The sequence below is a fragment of the Zootermopsis nevadensis genome, unplaced genomic scaffold (assembly GCF_977971745.1).
Source record: "Zootermopsis nevadensis isolate Lab colony 2312 unplaced genomic scaffold, Znev_1.0 Znev_ptg000012l, whole genome shotgun sequence".
NCBI classification, from domain to species: Eukaryota; Metazoa; Arthropoda; class Insecta; order Blattodea; family Termopsidae; genus Zootermopsis; species Zootermopsis nevadensis.
Genome location: NW_028259144.1, coordinates 7,682,680 through 7,703,213, shown reverse-complemented (window position 1 = coordinate 7,703,213; position 20,534 = coordinate 7,682,680). Strand labels below are relative to the sequence as shown.

The following is a 20,534-nucleotide window of genomic DNA, read 5'->3' as shown; positions in this document are numbered from 1 at the left end:
AATAAGTAAACAAACAACTATTAACACTATAAAAAGACACTACTGCCATACGCGTTTCAATCTCAAGAGGTCATCATCAGTGGCATCAAGGAAATTAATTCATTTAATCGAATGGTTTAAACTGGATTTAGAAATAAATAAGGTGTTTCACAAAAGTATTTTAAGTTTTAAGATTGCCTTGCCGTCTAAGCTTACCAGCTTGATAAGATAATATTAAAATAAATTTTAGATAAATAGGTTGTGAATATATGGATTGAAACATATCATTATACAGACCCGTGCCTTGCTTTTATAGTGACGTCTGACTTGAATACTTAAATAAGACGTATCTACCGATAGGAAGAGATGTTATAAGGAGTTTTTATGGACTTGAATTGTTATATAATTAATTAGTACAGAATATTAACTCGTCCTTATGCTTTTTAAACTGTTTGGTGGATTTAAAAGAACCTAAATTTCTGCGGTTTAAAGCTGATTAATCTAGTAACAGTTTCGTATTTTATTCACGTCGAAACGGACGTCATGAAGGAAAAATTGTGTGTAAGGATATACAGATTTAATTTTTTTATAAAACCACAAAAATAGTCTAAATTAAGTGTGTGACCAAGAAATCTATTCCGAGTAATCACTGCTCCCGCTTAAAGCTCTTTCTTTATTCTTTTTTCATGATGTTTCTCTTCGTTTCCTCCTCCTACCTCCCGAATCCTCTTTGAGACTTTCTCATTGTCCATTCTGGCGGGTTGGCAGGCCAACTTTCCTTCAGGCTCTGGGAGAGATGTAAGAAGTGCCGTGTGCAAAGACCTGAGTGCAAAAGACTACGAGACGCGAGTATCTCCCGGTGCCATTCGAATTACATTTTACCGCAGTGGTAGTCAAGTGTCTGGAAGGCAAGTCTAGCCCCAGCCGAATCTAAGCAAGTGCTTACTCGCATTCCAGTCATCTAGCTACCCAACGACAAACCGACAAGGTAAGACAGTGTGCCAGGAGTTGCATTGAAAACGAGAAACATTCCGATCGGAGACTTGAAGAAATAAACCGGAAAGTAGGGCAGTACTAGACCATCAACTCCGTTATTTATAGGCCTAACTCTTCTCCTGATAATTTTTGGGAACATTATTTCATAGGCTACCGAAGACAATTTATCAACTGCTGAGGTTATTTCGCGTAAAATGAAAGGGTTATTTTAGACTGTGAATTGGTAAGAAGGGGATATTGTTTGGGAACTTCATAGGTTACGTCTACTGAAGATGATTTATCAGCTGCTGAGGTTATTTCGTGTAAAATGAGAGGGGAATTTTGTTCTGTGTTGTGGTATAGGCCTAACTCTTAACCTTATAGTTTAGGAAACATTATTTCATAGGTTGTTGAAGACAATTTATCAACTGCTGAGGTTACTTCGCGTAAAATGATAAGGTTATTTTAGACTGTGAATTTGTAAGAAGGGTATGTTGTTTGGGAACTTCATAGGTTACGTTTACTGAATACGACTTATCATCTGCAGAGGTTATTTCGTGTAAAATGAGAAGGCCATTTTGTTCTGTGTTGTGGTAAGAACTGTTTAGGAAGGTTCGTTACATATTTAAAGAAGCAAACTTCGTTCTCGCCTGTAACTGAGAAAACATTAGTCAGAATAGCTGTACCCCAAATTAAATTTAAATAGGCCTCATTCAGAGAAGACGCCAGTAGAACTGCTACTTATAACACGGCCATGTTTAGTTAGCAGGAGCCGGATATGACGCACACAGAATTCTTGTGAGGAAACCTTAAAGTAACTACACACAAGAACGAAACCGCAAAGACAGACGAAAATGTGCATGGTTATGAATGAAATTTATTTTGATAATGTGCACCGAACGTTGCGATTTAATGGTCGCGGGTTCAAATCTCAGTCCGGAGATCGGCGATTCTGACTTTTCATGGCTTTACTTTGCCCCTCAAGGCAAATTCCGGGATAGTACACTAAGTTCCTCGTAAATAAGTTCCATGTATACCATCTGCTTCAACGATCGTTAAACCGGTTTCATTTGCATAATTTCCTACGTTTAACTCTCAGTAAGTTTAATAACTTTAAAAATATCAGATATCTAATTTTAAAAATTGATAATAAATTAATAAAATTTCTGAAAATATATGAGGTAATGAAAATTACCTAATAAAATGAAATTGTAAAGGTATGGACCAGAATTCTTTAAGGGAAGGTAAATGCATTTCTTCAGCAGATCGGGTACTTCTATGGTAAAATGCAACAGAAGAAAGAATTCAGTCGCTGAGTTATTCTGTGATCGATGGTTAAGTCGAATTATGACTTCGAAGACACAGCGAATTTATAAGACATACAAATTAGTTTCAATTTCGTAATGTACAAATATAAAGGGGTAAACATGTTGAAAGAATAGACGAGGACCTAACTTCCAAGATGATCTTAAATTACATACAAAAAGGAAACAGAAAGAATTTAAGACGAAGACAAAAGACACTTGAATGAGTTAATGGGTATAATTCTTCAATTTATGGTAATAATTACATCCGACTGATGTAATCTAGAAAAAATTGCTTGATGAGGAGCTTCATGATGTGTACTCTTCAACAAATATTGCTAGGACTTAGGCGTATATGAGAGGATAATATTAAAACGGATCTTGGCGAAATGCGGTTGAGGGTGTAAAGTGGATTATGTAACAGAGACCAGTCGCGAGCTCTTGCGGAGGCGGTGATGAAACATTTTGTTCAATAAAAGGCGACCAAACGTTTATCAAAAATGTATCTGCTCCGTTGAATTAATTAGCACTAACGTGAAACATCCGTTGTTTTCCTGGCAAAAGAGACGTACTTTGTAATTTTTGTGACTCTCAACACAATTAATTTTCATTTCACTTAAATGTTCACATGTTCTGGAAATCCGTTTGATTCACATAACCCTAAGTCTATCCGCCATTTTGTTCAAGTCAAACATTTTGTTTTTTAACTATTGACGGATGGAAAGTAACTTCAAACAGACTGCTGAAACAAAAGAACTTGTAGAATACATAGAATTATATACTGAGAACATCATTTTTGCCGTTAACTTAATAATCATACGGTGACTAAATCAAGGACCTGGATAAGCTGACTTATTCAGAAAACATGTAAAGTGGCGAAGTAGGAGACTAAGAAAGATAAAAATAAGATACGAAGAAAATCGGTTATGATGCTAATGACTGGTACAACTTATCAATGGATAGGATATAATGACGATCTTTTAACACTAAAAAAACTTCAGTAGCCATAACTGTTAAGTGTTTAACCACGACATTATATCCCCAAATCCTTATTCGTCGTGTGATCATATTTAGACAACATTGTTCAATAAACTTTCATTATTTGATATTTCTAATTATATATGCTAAATCGTCCTATTTGTACAATCAATAAAATATATTTAATAGATTTAATCAGTTTTGGTTACATATATATCTTGAACTTCTATCACACTTGTATATTCTGTTCGTAAATTTTGGGTCTCACAAGACATAAAATATATCCCTAAATATAAATATAACAAGAAAAGATACATATGACCTTGTCATAGTACATAAAATTAGAAATATACAGACAATTCTTAGATGCACAAACGGCTAGTCCACCCTTCCAGTTTTGCTGTGGTTTCGCCTTGAAACGAAGAGGTGTAGTAGCTCCTCAAGACCACATTATGGCATAACCTAAATATAATCCAATATATAAAGCAAATAGACACCATCTGTACCATGGCCAGCTTGCAGACACAGAAGCCAAGAAAAACTGTAACACCTACTAATTTTTTTACTGACTGATTTGGACATCCCCCAAAAAGAGTTTCTCAGTAATACGCACTATATTTAGCCCCTAGAAAGCATGAATAAGGTCGCTGTCATTTTCCGTTCTCGTTCCTTTCAGCTTTACTTCAGACGATATAATTTACTGCAAATGTTTAAAGAAATAAAACAGAACATATGTTTCAGACTCAAACAAGGTTAACATGACCTCTTGAGATGTTAAAGAAACAATGCAGTTATATGTTACGTTCAGAAACGTCATGTTAATCATGCAACTGTTTTCTTAAAGTACAGATCACAAATATTACAGAAAGGCGTAAACAAATAAAATTTGCATTTACAAAGAAAGTAAGAGCAAATATAAATCGAGAAACAGTTTATTTCAGCGACGGAGCATTCGTGTTAACCATGTAATCCCGGCTAACACTTTGAAAAGCGACAAATAAAACTTATTGCTTTCGCGGTACTGTGGTAACTCTGTACACCGGGTAACAGCAAAACCGATCTGATAAAAGTACATCGTTAGTCAGGTTCAACCAGACAGACTTTTTGTTAGCCTGCCATTTGAGGCGTTTGTTCGATGTTAGGTTAGGTTAGGTTAGGTTAGGTTAGGTTAGGTTGGGTTGGGTTAAGTTAGGTTATGCAACTGTCATTCAGATAAAGCGCAAACTTTCGTGAAAGCGTGGAATTGTGTTTTATATAATATAAATTTATTTTAACAGATGACACTTATTGGGTACTGACAATAACTAGTATTCTGACTATTTTTGTAAATATTAAATGCTTTAGAAAAACTTAGATGTGTGTGATCGTTTTCCAGCGGTGGTTATGACAGGTCCCGAAAACAGCGAAATGAGATGAATATTCCTCGATTTTAAGACCGCATCGAAGAGTTTGATGATTACGTCACGGGAGCGCAGTATGAGAAGTGTTTAAGAATAGGAAACATTTTTCTCAATATACGTTACGAATAGGAGTTTATCTTTTTACAACAAAAATAACTACATTTCGTTGAATTTTACGAAACTTCTGTAAAATTTCCCTTTGAACCTGTTCTATCATCTGACGGTTTAGTTAAACATTAATTTTGGTTTATAATGTTTACAGTGTCAAAATACTATGAGCGAGGGAATAACACCTTACTTTAATTTATGATACTCTAAAATCGGAGAAAATCGATCGAATTTAGGGGAAAACGTTTCACGCGTACCTAGTTTATATGTAATCATTATTTTATAATAAACTTTTCAGTTATAAAGTATAACACTGCCATTTACCATTCTATGAAGGAATATGACAACAGTCGAGTACATATAATAACATCATGTTGGATATTGTCCGTCGTCTGATGTATATTTGATATACCGACTGTTCTTATTACTAAGGTAGAGCCAACTGTCGAATATTAAACATACCTAAGATAATGGAAATCTGTAACATAGTGTTCATATATGGATCGTTTATTTAAAATATATGTTTTCATAATTATAATTGTCAATGAAGCTTGATTAAATTATAAACTATAGAGAAATAATAATGTATGCATCTTGCCCGTAATTTGTGTGTGGGTTTAAAATTTGTTGTATAATTAAGGAAAGAACATATATTTAATGTTTTAAAACCTAAGAGAGGAAATAAAATCCGAGGTTGAGGACATTTGTGTGATGAAAAGCTTCATAATTCTTATTGTTAACCAAATACTATCAGGGCGATCAGATTACGGAGGATGAGATGCGAGGAGCACAAATGGGGAAGACGAAAAATGATTAGAGACTTTTGGAATGAAAACTTGAGGAGAAGAAAGTAAGTATTCTTGGGAGGATAATATTAAAATTAACCTTAAAAGAATCGATCGTGAAGACGTGGATTGATTTCATCTCTCTTCAAATACTGTCAAGTGTCTCTTGTGAATATGTAAATGAATATCTGGGTTAAAAGGTTGTGAATTTATCAACTATCAATGCTATTATCAGCTTTTAAAATGGAATATTCCACAGAATTAATTCAATTCAATTAATTCAATTCAATTAATTTATTTACGTATTTGCAAACAGCAAGAAGCCAATAACAGGCAAACACTGATAATATATACAATAATAATGAAATAATTAGTTTATAATTATATGATATTTGTCTTGTATAAAATTTAAAACTCGAAGATTTTGAACCGAATAACAGTATAAATTCCCCGAATTAAATTCGTAATGTAATATCTAATCTCATTTGTTCCGATTGATTGATTCCGATTTGTTGAACAATGCTACATTTTTAAGAGTAGATCTGTATCTAATAACTCACTAAGTTCATTTACCAAATGAAAGTACTCTAAAGGCATTGAATTTATCCGCTAATTGCTAGGTTACTGTATGCCAATAATACCTAAGACAATGGACAATACCCAAAACAATATTAGAATAGAGTTTCATTGTTTTGAAATCTATTTTCATTTGTATTTAGTTCAAATATTCCGCGATGAATATTATCTCCCCTCCGTTCATGAGGCCGAGAATATTACTGGGAAGTTTCTCGACACCTAAGATAGAGTCCGGACACAGAATGAAAAATGGTCCAGATACTTTGACAAGGAAACTCTCGAAGATACGAAAATAGCACGAATGGAAATAAACTCCAGACGTCGTACATACCTTCTCGGGTTTTACCATCACTGTCGCCAACATTTGAACCCACGACTCAAAAATATTCAAACAATATTCGAGACCTATTTACCACAACTTCTTCAAGACTTTTGGAAAAGCAATCAAATATTTTTCCTATGTAGTTATTTCCTTGAAATTTATTTTATTTGTTTTAGATATCGTAGGATGACGGCTTACAAATTAAAATCTGCTAATAGTATGAAAACGTCTTATTTCCTTCAATTCTTCATCCTGATTCCTTAAACATATGCGTCAATGGTCAATTCGTTAACTTAGTGCATAAATATTACGTTAGATATTGTTAATTTTATGAAGTATATCTGCTGTATATTTCAAGACTTGACTCTACAACCCTTTCAGACGACTGCTTGTCACTATGACAGATTTATTACTTCTGTTTTTAATATTGGTAACGTTAGTTTGTAACAAAAGCATTTTTTAATACTAAAGTTATTACTCTAATCACTAAACCACTGTTATACACTAACCACCCAATGATCTCTAGTTTAATCCTGATCATGGCCACTAATATTAAAATAAAATAATAATTAATATGTCAATATGACAACTCAACGCATGAGTGCAGTGGAGCCAACTTTTAAAACGCTGTGTAGATTAAATATAATTCAGATACTGGACAATATCCAACTAATCTTCCTTTTCTCTCCAAATTTGTAACACACCTATTCTTATGAATGATTCTTTATCCAGTAAATAAATTACTTAACTACACTGTTTCAAATAAAGAGGATATAAAATGTCGACTTAGTTTGAAAAATTATCATGAATGGGCAAAAATTTTGAAGGAAGCGACAGTGACATAATGAAGGGTACCATATTCTTTTTTTTACTACGAATACTCAGGAAATTATAAGCCGAGACAAGTTTACCATTGCCTTTCAACAATATTATATTTTACCACTTTCAAATATACGTTGTAACATGACAGTAACATTAATTCACCATCTTTTTATATGCAATTAAAATCGTCGTTAAATAACCAAAACAATGAATATAGCAGAACATCTCCTGACGAGTTGAGAATATATGTAGTTCAAAAGTAATTCAGTAATTTGAGATGCGCGCTAGTTTCGAGGACAAGAAAAATGCCTACAAAATTTTGATTAGAACGCCTTAAGAAATCACTCGGAGGACCTAAGAATATTAGAGAGGATAATATTAGAATGTATATAGGATGAAAGTGTGTGTACAGGATTCATCTGGCTTAGAACAAGAACCAAACATGGTAATAAACTTTCGAGTCCCAGAGAGGCAGTCGACTTTTTGTCTAGCTGAACAAATCTCTCTTCCCCAAGGACTCTGCCCCGTGGAGTTAGTTTAAAATTACATAATGAAGAGCTCTATAACTTGTATTTTTCACCAGATTTTTCGGATGTTCAAATAAAATTTGATGAGATGGGTAGGGCATGTATAGCTTACAACAGATGAGAAATTGGTAAAAAATCTGACTGCAAAATCTGAAGATAAAATACCACACGGAAGAACCAAGCATAAATATGATGATAATATTAAAATGAAACTAAAGAAAACAAGATGGGAATTTGTGGAATTTATTCATCTGGCGTAAAACGGGGACCGATGGCAGGTAATTAATTTCGGTGCCATAAGAAGCGATGAATTTCATATGTTTTATAATAAATAACACTAAAGCATTACAACTTCCTCTACAACTACCCCGTGACAGAGCGGCAACTTCTCCAACTTCGGAGTATGGCGTGTAATCGACACGTACTTTCTCAGGCGTGAATGTATTACTTGGTGATACGTACTACAATCAAACATTCGTTTAATTTTGCAAGATCACTGAAAATAACGCCTAATTTTTCCCCAGTCTATTCAGACAAATGCAGGGACAGAGCCTTAATTAAGCCACGACCGCTTTCTTCGATATCATTTCTAACAATTCAACACCATTAGACTATATTCTGAGTATCTGACACAGTCGTTACGGACACGAATCTAAATAAATAAACAAATAACATGGCTACCGACTGTAAAACCGCTCTTAGATTTTCGAGAGGGGACGGAATCTTTATCTTTAACTCAAAATCAAGATCTGCTCTGAGGACCACAGAGTTTCGTCTCCAACGGCTGGCCATTAATGAGCTTAATAAAGCATGGAGAAAAATTCCACTCATCCAAATGTCTTTATTGCCCGATCGTTAAGATATGGATACATTTTCAGTGTCCAATAACAAGGTAAAATTTTTAAATACGGATCTGATTTTATAAGACGTGATTCATGGCGTGTTTGTAACGTGTCTTTCTCACATGGCAACATAAATCGCTGTATGATCTTCAATTTACAGTCTTATCAAAATACTACAACGGTTAATTGCGATTTATGCACTAGCAAAAGTTAATATGTCTACATTTTAAGAGATTGTTTATTTGTCAAATGTTCCAAATGCTGTTACCAAACATTCAAATATTGTATCCTGTTTTAGAAATAAATATTCAAAATTAAGTTCACTAAAACACGAAGATAAAAATAAATGCAGGAAAAAGCTAAGTGCAAGCGTTTCGTCTGCTATAGAAATCCCTGAACATTGGGATAAAAATAAATCAAACTGTTTTGCTGTCCATCTGTGCGGGCTCTAATTCTGACATAGGACGATGGTGAAACTGCTTTAAACAGCAGTTAAGAAAAATATTTGGACGTACTGCAGACGAAGCGCGGAGATAATTACATAATGAAGAATCGTTTATTATATTTATATATTCTCCTACTATTTTTATAATAGTTAAACGAAATCCAGAGAATATTTAGTGAAATTCCTTAAAAGTAGACACTTCTAAATTAAATAGGAAACAGTTCAATAATTATCAGAGTAAAAAAGTTGTCCAAATTTGTACCTTCCTTTTAAAATTGTTCGTTATCAGGACTTTTCCATCGTCTGTTCTTTTAAAATCACGACGTTTCGGAGGCTGGTTCTGTCTCCGTCTTCAGGTGAGAGGTACCTACTCTGTTGGGTCTCTTAGATAGAGTTAGACAGAACCAGCCTCCAAAACGTCTTGATTTTAAAAGAACAGTCGATGGAAAAAGTCCTGATAACGAACAATTTCAAATGTAAACTACCGTCGTCAAAACCCTTTAGATTTGTATCTTCCTTTGAATTTTAACTACCATAATTTTATTTTGATGTCTCATTTGCCTTTACAAATCCAACCTAAACATACATCACATTCCTTAATTAAATCACACTAATTATATTGTGTCACGGTAAACGTGCTAGCATGAAACTGTTCGTCACGTAACATTCAACAGGTCCTTATTTCTGTTACGTCATACTGCACGGATAACTACAAAAAAATCTTACGATATTTCATAACTACTTCGACGAAGAAGATTTTTTGATGAGCCAGTACTCATTCAGATTCAAGAAATTTCTCTCCGTACATTTAATTCCAAAGTTCATCGCCGTTTTAACAAAAGTCCGACGTTAGGCATTAATATTTTACCCAAAATTACTACTACGTTTCCCGATAAATCTCATCTCTTCAGTTTGTAAATGTTCTTTACGCTTTAGCGCAAGCGAAGAGCATCTTATACGTACGTCCATGTCTTTCTGTCTGTCGTGCTATTTATCACGTTGCCCTTACTGACGTCATCGCACGTGACGTGAAGTACAGAACTCGTTTGGAACTTTAGTTTGTTCAAAGAGTACTCCTTTCCAGTCTTGTTCAAACACAATTCATTATCTTTTTATCACCCAAATAACTTTCTGTTAAGATCGTAACTTATGAAGCTTCCTCATTATGCATTGTTCTCCACCGTCATGTTGCTTCCTACCCCTATTGGGTCTAAATATTCTCCTCGGAACCCTTTTCTTATTAAGATAGTGTAATTGCGTCATATTGTAAATATTCTAACAATTATTTATTTTAATCCGTCTTATCACAATATTTAAAATTTCTTATAATTAAGATAATAAAATATCATTGATGTTCCATATCGATTGATCGATTTACATTTTGGAACATCCTTTACACAACATGTTTCAGTTTTTATAAAACCATCTTCAGGTGTATAAGATTTACGAACTTAAAACTCAAATATGATTCCATTTGGTGATGTTTTATGCCATTTGTTTTTCAATTTTGGGCGAGGTGTTGTCTTTTCTTAAATTTTATCAGATGTACATATCGGTCCTAGATGTAGGAGTGATTGTTCCGATATGTCCAGAAGTACGACTGTCATCGTATAGGTGTGGGTCAATACTGACTTTTCTTATTATCTGTGTCCACTCTATAATGTAGTAAATAACCCACACAAGTAATCTAGCTTGCCCTGCGTTCATAACAATGAATCTTGAAGTCATAATCCCGCTGTAAGCTTCTGTAGTATGGAGTTCAAGTCCCGTATTAACGTATGATTAAGGTAAAATGATTGAACCAAAGTTAAACAAAAAGAATAATATTAAAGTGGATCTGCGATACCAAAATTTAATCTTTATCTGTCTTATGATTTGAGAGATAAAATATGCTTAATGTTCCAATGAGAAACAAGGGGATTTTCTTACAATGACGAAACCGAATATGGACATAAAATAAAGATGTAAATTATTTACAGAATATAATCTTTTCAACACCCGGTATATCCTGCTCTGGTTATTCGTCTAAGAAACCTAATCAGTAGGTCCACAGTGCGACTACAAAACATCTCACTGCTGGAGACTAATTTTATTAGTTTTAATATTACCACAGCTGAGATTCTATGCTATTTGTGTTTAAATCTAATCTTACGCATTATAAAATCACTATTCTTCCTGCTAACCCCTTAATATAACACTTCGAATATCCGAGTTCATCTATGTAATATTTAAAGATTCAATTCTTGCTTCAAAGAAAGCAACGTGTCTCAATTACAAAGATCAGCAATTCAATGTGTTCAGGGAAATAATAGCTGTTTATTACGATAATCATTCGGGATCTTTAGGTAAAATCTGTGGATAAAATAGTCATAATATGTTAAGTAGGTAGCATTCGAAGTTACCACTAAAAGTTAAAATAGCACTAAAAATTAATTGAATTTCCTGAATGTCAGTACTTTCCAAAAATTGTAGTACTAAACCAGTACTCTCCCTGAAGAATCTTTTCTTTCGAAATTCAAACATAGTCTTAGTTTGTAACTTACTATATCTAGTAATAATTATCTTTATATATTATTAATTTTAAATATATTTATAACTTGGTATTAATTTAATCCGATATTATAAATAACAGTTAGTTTCGAGTTTTCTTCGTAGTCTTGATGCCATAGAGAAAAACTGTGTTCTTGGATGTACACAGTTTATTTTACGAAGCGACATAAATAAACAAATTTAAGTCTGTGAGTATGAGATTTGTTTCTAGTAACGCTTCCTCCCGTGTCCCTTCATTCCTCCTTCCTCATTTTCTTCCTTTTCGCTTCCTCCGTTTACCTCAACAGTCCTCTTTGATACTTTATCCCCGTCAGACAACTAATCTTTAATACTGAAGTAAAAATATATAAATGTTCCAATAGATTGCCCTTATGGGAGGAAAAAGGAAATGTTGAAGAATAACTGAAAATTTGTCTTTAAAAGGCACAATGGTATGATGTTCAGTTGCAACAAACCACAACAAACAACAAACTATTTTTAAGTATATATGAGAAACAGCAGGGAACAACTGAGGCTACCCCGTGACCACGTAGCAACTTCTCCGACTTTGATGTATGGCGTGTAATCTATACGTACTTCTTCAGGCGCGAATGTGTAACTTTCCTGGTTAAGAAACATGGTAACACGTATTACAAATAAATATCCCTGTCCTTCATTTTCTTCGTTGCAGAACAAATATAGCCTGTAGTTTCAAATATGAGTTGTGTTCTGGGTTATTAAGCCGTGTAGTGGTTTGAGACGTTTCGGGAGAACATATCACCTCAAATTTCAGGGAAGTGTGGGATTTATGACAACTAGTACTTAAGTTTAAGCGACAACTTAAATTCAGAACACATTCTTATACACTACTTATTTAAAATATATTTTAATATTATCTTGCCTTTAGAGCTTATATATTTCAAGTGGCCATCTTTTCTGCTTTTCCAATTAAAATGTACGCATTTCATCAACGTCATTCGTGCTACATTCCCCGAATCTCATCCGCCTTGGTTGATCACAATTTGGTAAAAAGATACTGCACGTTTAACTTTATTAGCGAGATGATTTTTGTAACGTAATTATTGAACTTTTACTATAAGACAGAAAGTTTAATTTTAGAGGATATTTACGTGAGCTTCATTCTGTAATTTTGGTTGAAAAATTATGTTTGATTCAATAACAAGAAAACTGATAAACTCCTAAAAAAGAGCAATAATATTTAAAATAACATATAAATTTTAGCATAAAGAATTTACCTGTAATTATAAACGAAAAACGAATTTGTGAAATCATAATATGCCTTGTAACCCCATTAAATAAAAATAATGATTATGGCATTTAATGGCACACTACTGACCAATTGCCTGTCGAAACAAAATTCAATCCATTACATCAAACGCCCCCGGACTTCGTAATAAACTTTTATTATCCTCCCTTGAGCAGCTATTCCAAACTTAGGAAAGTGGGCATATTTAGGTCCTTCAGAAAGCTTAAAGCAGATAATCGATACAAGCATACGAAAAAGATCCATTTCGTTTCAAGGTTCAGCATGTCTAACGCCGTGCATATAAAGCGATCACAACTTTTATGAATTGCGAATCTCCAGTCTTCTTTAAACCTCAGTGGTGTCCATTTGCAACACTTTAACATCCACAAACTTTATTTTATCCACAATGTATTTATAAGTTTCTTACAATTCTCGAAATAAACATTGGTAATTTATCTAAAAACTGCACTGTTCGACCAATATTTTTAATGGAGACGTGATTATGGTGTATAAACTGATGTCTTAAATATTATTTAGACTAATTTCGTGCTTAAAAGGCTTAAATAGGCAAGAATTTACAACTTTCAAATTCGTTCCGATGTTACCACACTGATCACATCTCACTGGCGGAATTTCATGCCTTAAAGTTGACGTCATCTTGTTTAGACAAAAAAAAAATTGAAGATTTCCGTCTTCTGAGTTATAGCGCGAACCAAAAATACTTCCTTTAACCCTCGTAAATTGTAAGTGTAATTACTTTTTACGAGCCAGAAATTATTTGTTATGCATTTAAAATTATCATAAAAATAATTATTTCGCCGTATGAAGAATTCTGGTTTCAAATACTTTATGTTTGCAGCGGAAGTGATTTCTTAAGTTGCACTCGACCAAATGTAACGTGTTGCGAGTTTTCATACCACAATTATTTTTAGTTGATGTAGGCTACGTTTATAACAACATTTTTACTACGTGACTCAACAGCTGAGTCGTTTGTGCGTCATATTTGGCTCCTACGCTCAACCACCCAAAATGATGCCAATGCTTTGGATCGCTACTGGAAGATTTACGTTTTCATAATACCCTTACACAACGTCTTACATAAGAGAAGTACATATGAAAACGTTATTCATCTACGTCACATATTTACAATCCTGCATTATGCTTACTTATCTCCAAACCATCAAATTATTTGATCATTTAGAAAGCATGGAAGTGCTCTACTGACAAATTTCTGTGGTCACAGTTTATCACATTTTCATAATTGAATATTCATTGCTTTGCTGGCTTACCCGATGCTACGTTCTTGCAACTTGACACGACAAGTGGTTGGTATCGTACACAAGCAACCTCTTAATTCTCTTAATACAACGAAATAAATTCCATAGAACAAAATTCTTCTTTAGATGTTAATAGTTGCTCATCTCGTCATATATTTTCCATGTTGTACAAAACACCAAGATTCACTACCGTATTTACAAGACCCCGCTAATAGTTCATGTCTTCAGCTAGATTAATCCAGTTGAAAACAACCCAAACTACTTCTTTAAGAATCACTTTCATATTTTTCTCCACATACTCTTACGTCTTCTAAGTTGTGTATTACCTGCAGGGTTTCCAATCAAAAGTTTAAAAACCGCAAAAGAATATAAGTTAATTTTATAAAAATTCCATTGAAATACAAGTCAATCTTGTTCCAACCCCAAATACGTTGCGGTCAATGACTAATAAGTTTTAACCAAATAAACTATTTAAGTATATAAGCAAATTGTTTTCCTAAATAAAGCCCATATACATAGCCCTGAGCTATTTATGGGTAATTAGATGATATTTTTAATTTATGATCGGAGGCCAATGAGACATAGAACACACTAATATTATTTACCGCCTATAATACTTCTTAAATATGATTCTGTTCATATTGGCCGATATGCCAACATCAGATTGTTTCATAACTTAATGCTTAGACAGAGAGAGAGAGAGATTTTCGACCTTATGGGATAATATTTATGTTATGTGTGCGTTGTCATAATCGTTGCCATAGTGATAATGTTAATGGAATTTGGGCCCTATGGGATAATATTTATGGTCATGTGTGTTTACTTCCAGTTTTTCTTGGAGGGTAATTTACTAGGCATAACATATTTGCTGAAGCTTGTGAACTATTAAACTAGTTATGCAAATTTATTTATCTTCTTGTTACTTCCTTCTATTAGGTTCAAATATTCTAATCACTATTCTGTTCACAAAGAACATAAATGTAAAGTAATAATAATGAAGTCATTGAAACTTTATAAGGAACTGTTTTCATTGATTAAAGAAAAACGTGAAAGTAAGCATAATTAGAATTATTCATTATCTGTGTTATAACAGAATATCTGAATTAGCCTTGATGAACTTGGGAAAACCATGATAAATTTTAGTATATCGTGTACACGTGCCGAAATTCGAAGAATTCTATTAGGTGGAAGAGTTAAGCCGAATTGAACCTGTGTTTATTTTATAATCTTTTTATTGTTACATTTTTGTATTTATTATTGTGTTCTTGTGTTCTTCTCTCATGCTGTATCTGTAATTTGCCTAGTGGCTATTGATACAACACACTAATAATAAGGAACTGAATTAATAACAAATATTTTACAATAATAATTATATTATTTTAATTCATATAATAGCAGAACGTTATTTAACAACTTGGATAACATGTTAATTGATTTCACGCTCAATATCAACGTGGACAAAAAAGAAGACAGGAAAAAAACCCGGTCGCGATTTACATCACATTTTAAAAAGTTCTCACGTCTTCCATATTTGAATACTCATAGGCAGAAATTAAAATAATTTAGCGTATTTCCTAATGACATAATCGTCTGCCGAATTTCACGAAAAACACGCATTCCTTTTAGAATTTTATTAAGTGGATGAGATGTGTCGTATGTTTTTCGTTATTACTACCTATATCCTCGCAGACCTGCCTAATTATCAGCTGCGGGTGTCCTCTGTCTGGACCTGTAGTGAAATTCTGTGTGCACTTAAGCGCCACGTCCAATAATACTCTACTTTGCTAAAACGCCAATGACTGTCTACTGCCAACTGATTTTTTCGACCTGTTCAGGGTTAAATATTTGGCACTACTGTAAATTCTTTATAGTCGGTGACGTGGGGTCACCGTTCTCAATTATTCGAAACGTAAACACAATAGTTTCAAAAGTTGTCTTAACAGAAAACTAAACTTCTTAAACGCTCCGTCTAGTTTCTTGGTATACTTTGGGGATTCGACTCGTCAGTTAACAAGTCTAAGATGTCAAATTCTGTAAGGTTTATTCACCCATTACTGAAGACGCTAATGTAGTGGGTCATTATACTTGTTATTTCAAAATTGAGATAATCATCTATACTGAACAAGACACAACTAAAATAAACATAACACTCTTCACTATATATTATTATAGTGATCAAATGTAGAGGATGGGATGAGATGGGACAGGACGTGTAGAGCGCATGGGAGATACGAGAAATCCATACGAAATTTTAGTCGATAAACGCAAAGAGAAAAAAACTAGTCGTACATTTTTGTATATTAAAAAATGGCCTTTGAGTGTGGACTGAATTCAGTTGACTCAGGATAGGGACCAGTGGCGGTATCTTGTGAGCACGGTAATAAACACTAGTTCCATAAAAGTTGTAGAACATGAGGGACTATTTATTTATTACCTTCTCAAGAAGAAACGTGTTGCATGGAGTTAATATAACTAACTAACTGACTTACGGAACCCGAATGTTCATCACCGAATTAATCAAAGCCCTCTGGGCCAACAAATATTATATGATAATTACAAACGACTTTTAATGTGTGGATTGTGCCTTGCTATAATTATTTGTCCGTTCCTTGTGTATACAATGTAATAGTTTCGGGAAGTTTAATTTACTTTATTTTAAGTGTATATAAACTTTTTTGAGATTTTTACTTACATCCTTGATATATTTAAAATGTGAAGGTAAATATCGTAATGTTTAATGTAGCTAAAACTGTAGGAAACGTTATGTCTATTAGCTGTTAATTTAATTAATAATCGTGATTAAAAACAATTGTTTGTTATTTTAGTGGATATATTTAAATTATTTACATCTTAAATACATCTTACGAAACTTAAGACTGAGAAATATAATAAATCTCGAAGCTATTTAGATGGTACTTTTTCTCAGTGATTTGGATAGGTGGACATTTTCTGACGCCAAAACAAATATTTTTCCTATGTGACCCAGTTCGTGATCCGAGGCCTATATTTAAGAGGGGGGTATATATAAATTAATAAGCAGAGCTTTGCTATGGGAGAGGTAGCGTGGTATACGCATATGAGGAGCGAAGCATACTAGAAACACCACTGCACTAGCAGTTGTGTAACTTTACCTGCGTCGCACCAAATTTGGATAGCGTCGCGACGCAGTGTGGGCTTGGCTTTGGTATTGGCGACCTTCCAATAGCTGTACCCCCACGCTTTATCTGTCTGCCACCACATCCTCGCCAAGACTTGCAGTGCCGTAGTGGGCGCGGCCCATACCATGTCTTTATTCTCAAAATGTGAACAAACAGTGAAGCCTGGATTCATGTCAAAAAAAGTTTCGGTACTGATTTCAAGGAATCTTCGATTGCTATACCTAAATTGAGCAGAGTCTTTCGTGAGTAGCTAACAATTCGCTGGTCAAGAAAATTTTTTAGAACTTTACGGAAACCGAAGATCCATTACCATTTCACAATAACCCAGCACTCTTCCCTATCCATCTTAATATTATCCACCTATCTCATCTTTCTTGACTTTATCACTGTAATATTTAGTGAAAAGTAAAATCATGAAGCTCCTCATCATGTAATTTTCTCTATTGCCTCGTTACTTCCTCCTTCATACAACTAAATATTACCATAAGCACTTTTTTAAATCAAAAACCTTCTATCTTTACTTCCCTTATTGAGAGAGACCAAGTTTCACACTCATACATAACTACAGGTTAAAATATAGATTTCTAGATGTTTATATTAATCCCTTGCATGTTTCTGTTAACATAAACTCAAGATTTATGCCATAAAAAGCATACAAACAAGGCCCATAGGCTGCATGAAAATTTGTATAGTGTATCTGCCGACGTTATTATTTACATATTGTAAGTGTAATATAAAATATCTGCCACTGATCAGTCTTAAAATTATTTAGACTATTATGTTATATATAAAACCAATATCCATTATACAAAGGTGCACAACTAGAAAGAATTCAATGTTGAAGATTTATAAATAGGTTCATGCTTCAGATGCTGTTCAAATTCAGAAATTTGGGTGAGAAAACTATCAAATTTGGAGATTTGAGGTTATCACAGTGGCGAAGATGTCAACGTTTTGGTCTTCGAGTAAAAACACTACATGAATTTGTAGGCAGATAATAGATGATTCAGAGAAACATGCCGTCTCCATCTTCAGTCCTAAAGATTAACACAATATGTTTCTATTAAATGTTTTATATCTGTCTACAAGTCCACACAACATTACTTTCCAGAAGACCAACGCGAATTTGATGTTTCTTTTACCTGTCACATTCACACTTACCGTTTACCACTTTCTAAACATTTATCAAACTATGTTTCAGCTATCTTCAGGTCTGATACATCATTGCATTCAAGAGTTACTTTCATTCTTTGTTCAGCCCAAAATTGACACATAAAACCTGATGATGGCCACACGTTGCGTAAACGTGTAACTCGATAAACACTCAGAGTGGTAAACATTATGTGTCAAAGTGACAGTTAAAATAAACATTAGGTATCTGAATAGTAACACATGAGGATGATGCATTGTAGAACAAACACGGACATCAGAAAATTCCATTGCAAACATCATTATTTCAACCAAAATAAAATACAGGAAACATGGTTCCTTGTATCCAAACTTACAGAATTCCAATTATGCATCCTTGTTAAACAAATGGTAACAGACTGTTTCTTATCTGTTTATAAATTTTAATGTTAATTTTTTTGCTTTATTTCAGGTCAGAAAAGTAATCCCCGCCATTAAAAATGCCTTTTAAGCCTGTGGAAAACCCCAAGTGCCCCAAGTGCGGCAAGTCTGTGTACGCTGCTGAGGAGCGAGTCGCAGGAGGGCTGAAATGGCACAAGATGTGCTTCAAGTGTGGTAAGTACTGTTCCAAACATCTGCACATATAGCAATTGTTCAGTGCTGTAATATTCGTATGAGCGATATGAATTTTCTTATTCAAACGAAGCTTTGACCAAGTACGTTATAAGTGGGACACAGTTGTCATAATTTTAAATCCTAATCCCTGTTTATTCTAATTTATTCTAAAGGAAACATGAAAACAAAGGAACATCTTCAGAAATCTAATAATTAAATAGTAATTTCATCGATGATACCTCGTAATTTACGAACACTTATGTTAAAATATATGAAAACACAGCTTTTCAAGACAGTTATTATTTTGTTGTTAAAACTAATAATAAATATCACAGATTACTACATAAGTATGTAAAACTCATTATGGTCAAAGCTGTGCTGCTGTCTATTTGACATCAAAAACAGATACCAGTGGTGGCAGGCGGTGATAGTAATGGTAGCTTAGGATGAATACTATTCATATTTATTCTATTTCATATAAAATAAATAGTTGTTTGGAAGTTTGGTAGACATGTGATGATAGGGTACAAAGGGCAGTGAAATGGAAATATCCCCCATTCCAGCAAATAAACATGTTAATGATTAATTTTAAGGCCATCAGAGTAAAAGGATATGGTCTGTTATGAAATATTATTCTGATATCTGCATGAAGAAAGTAAGCAAAACTGTGAGAAAATTCAGGACAGCCATTTAACTGGCCAATATTGAAACAAGACACCTCCAGAACAGAAAGTTAGACCTAATCTTGTGAAATTAAATAAACTTTGAGAAATTTGTGAAATCGTATGGCAATGTATTCAGAATGATAGGCTATTTTTAATATTATACCATTATTTTGAACTTCACAAAGGATGTTAACATTTACAGTAAAGAAATTGATACTTAAATGTTATTTCTTTGTATAAAGATTTCAGACCATTTCTCATATTTCTGTCTCCTAAACCACAAGCTACAAGTGGATAATTTACTGTATGTCTGAAACTTTATTCTTGTGGAAATACAGAGAGTTCCATGTTACTTGGGACCTACCTACTAACATGTTATAACAACATTCTGCTTTGCGACAAACTAATTATCTAGTAGTTGGTTCTGTCATTGAGGGATTCATGTTAAATGGGATACCTAGCATTATAATTTCCTTCCCAGAAGAAAAACAAAACAGCAAAATCAATTTCAACTTCCTACATCCATTGTTTTTTGTTTTTGTTTTATTTTTTCAAAAATCTTAAAACTTTAAAAATCACTATATTTCAAAGAATGGTTCTTTCCATATATTTAGGTAGAAAAGTGAGAGACACCTACTTTGTTGCAGACTGAGCTATTCCCAATCTGTCGACAGATTTGTTTTATCTGAATGAAAACAAAGAAAGTAACATTCTTTGAAACACTGTGATTTTTAAGACTTAAAAAAAGCAGATGATGTCTAAAGTCTAAAAGAAAGACAGTAGCAATGTAAGACCATTGCCAGAGGCATTCATAGAAGAAGAAGAAGAAGAC

General features: G+C 33.6%; 2 protein-coding genes across 8 annotated transcripts in view; one reads left to right on the top strand and one right to left on the bottom strand.

The window, feature by feature from the left end:
• LOC110826849 (uncharacterized) overlaps nucleotides 1–20,534 on the bottom strand; it is a 102,222-nt gene that overhangs the window by 80,561 nt on the left and 1,127 nt on the right. Inside the window, exon 1 of one of the 4 annotated variants that reach the window (XM_087347802.1) lies at nucleotides 3,594–3,685. The exons of the other annotated variants lie outside the window; for them this stretch is intronic. The gene's annotated coding sequence lies outside the window, so the exon portion shown is untranslated. Of the gene's footprint in view, nucleotides 1–3,593; nucleotides 3,686–20,534 lie in introns of those variants that run through there. 4 annotated transcript variants of the gene reach the window in all.
• The window catches only part of Mlp84B (Muscle LIM protein at 84B), a 49,983-nt gene continuing 30,221 nt past the window's right edge, over nucleotides 773–20,534 (top strand). For 2 of the 4 annotated variants that reach the window (XM_022058027.2, XM_022058019.2), the window contains exons 1-2: nucleotides 773–967; nucleotides 18,895–19,037. In XM_022058027.2, the coding sequence (XP_021913719.1) occupies nucleotides 18,923–19,037 (115 nt within the window). In that variant the 5' untranslated portion in view covers nucleotides 773–967; nucleotides 18,895–18,922. The remainder of the gene's footprint in view (nucleotides 968–18,894; nucleotides 19,038–20,534) is intronic. The other 2 variants (XM_022058009.2, XM_022058002.2) reach the window with 2 other exon arrangements.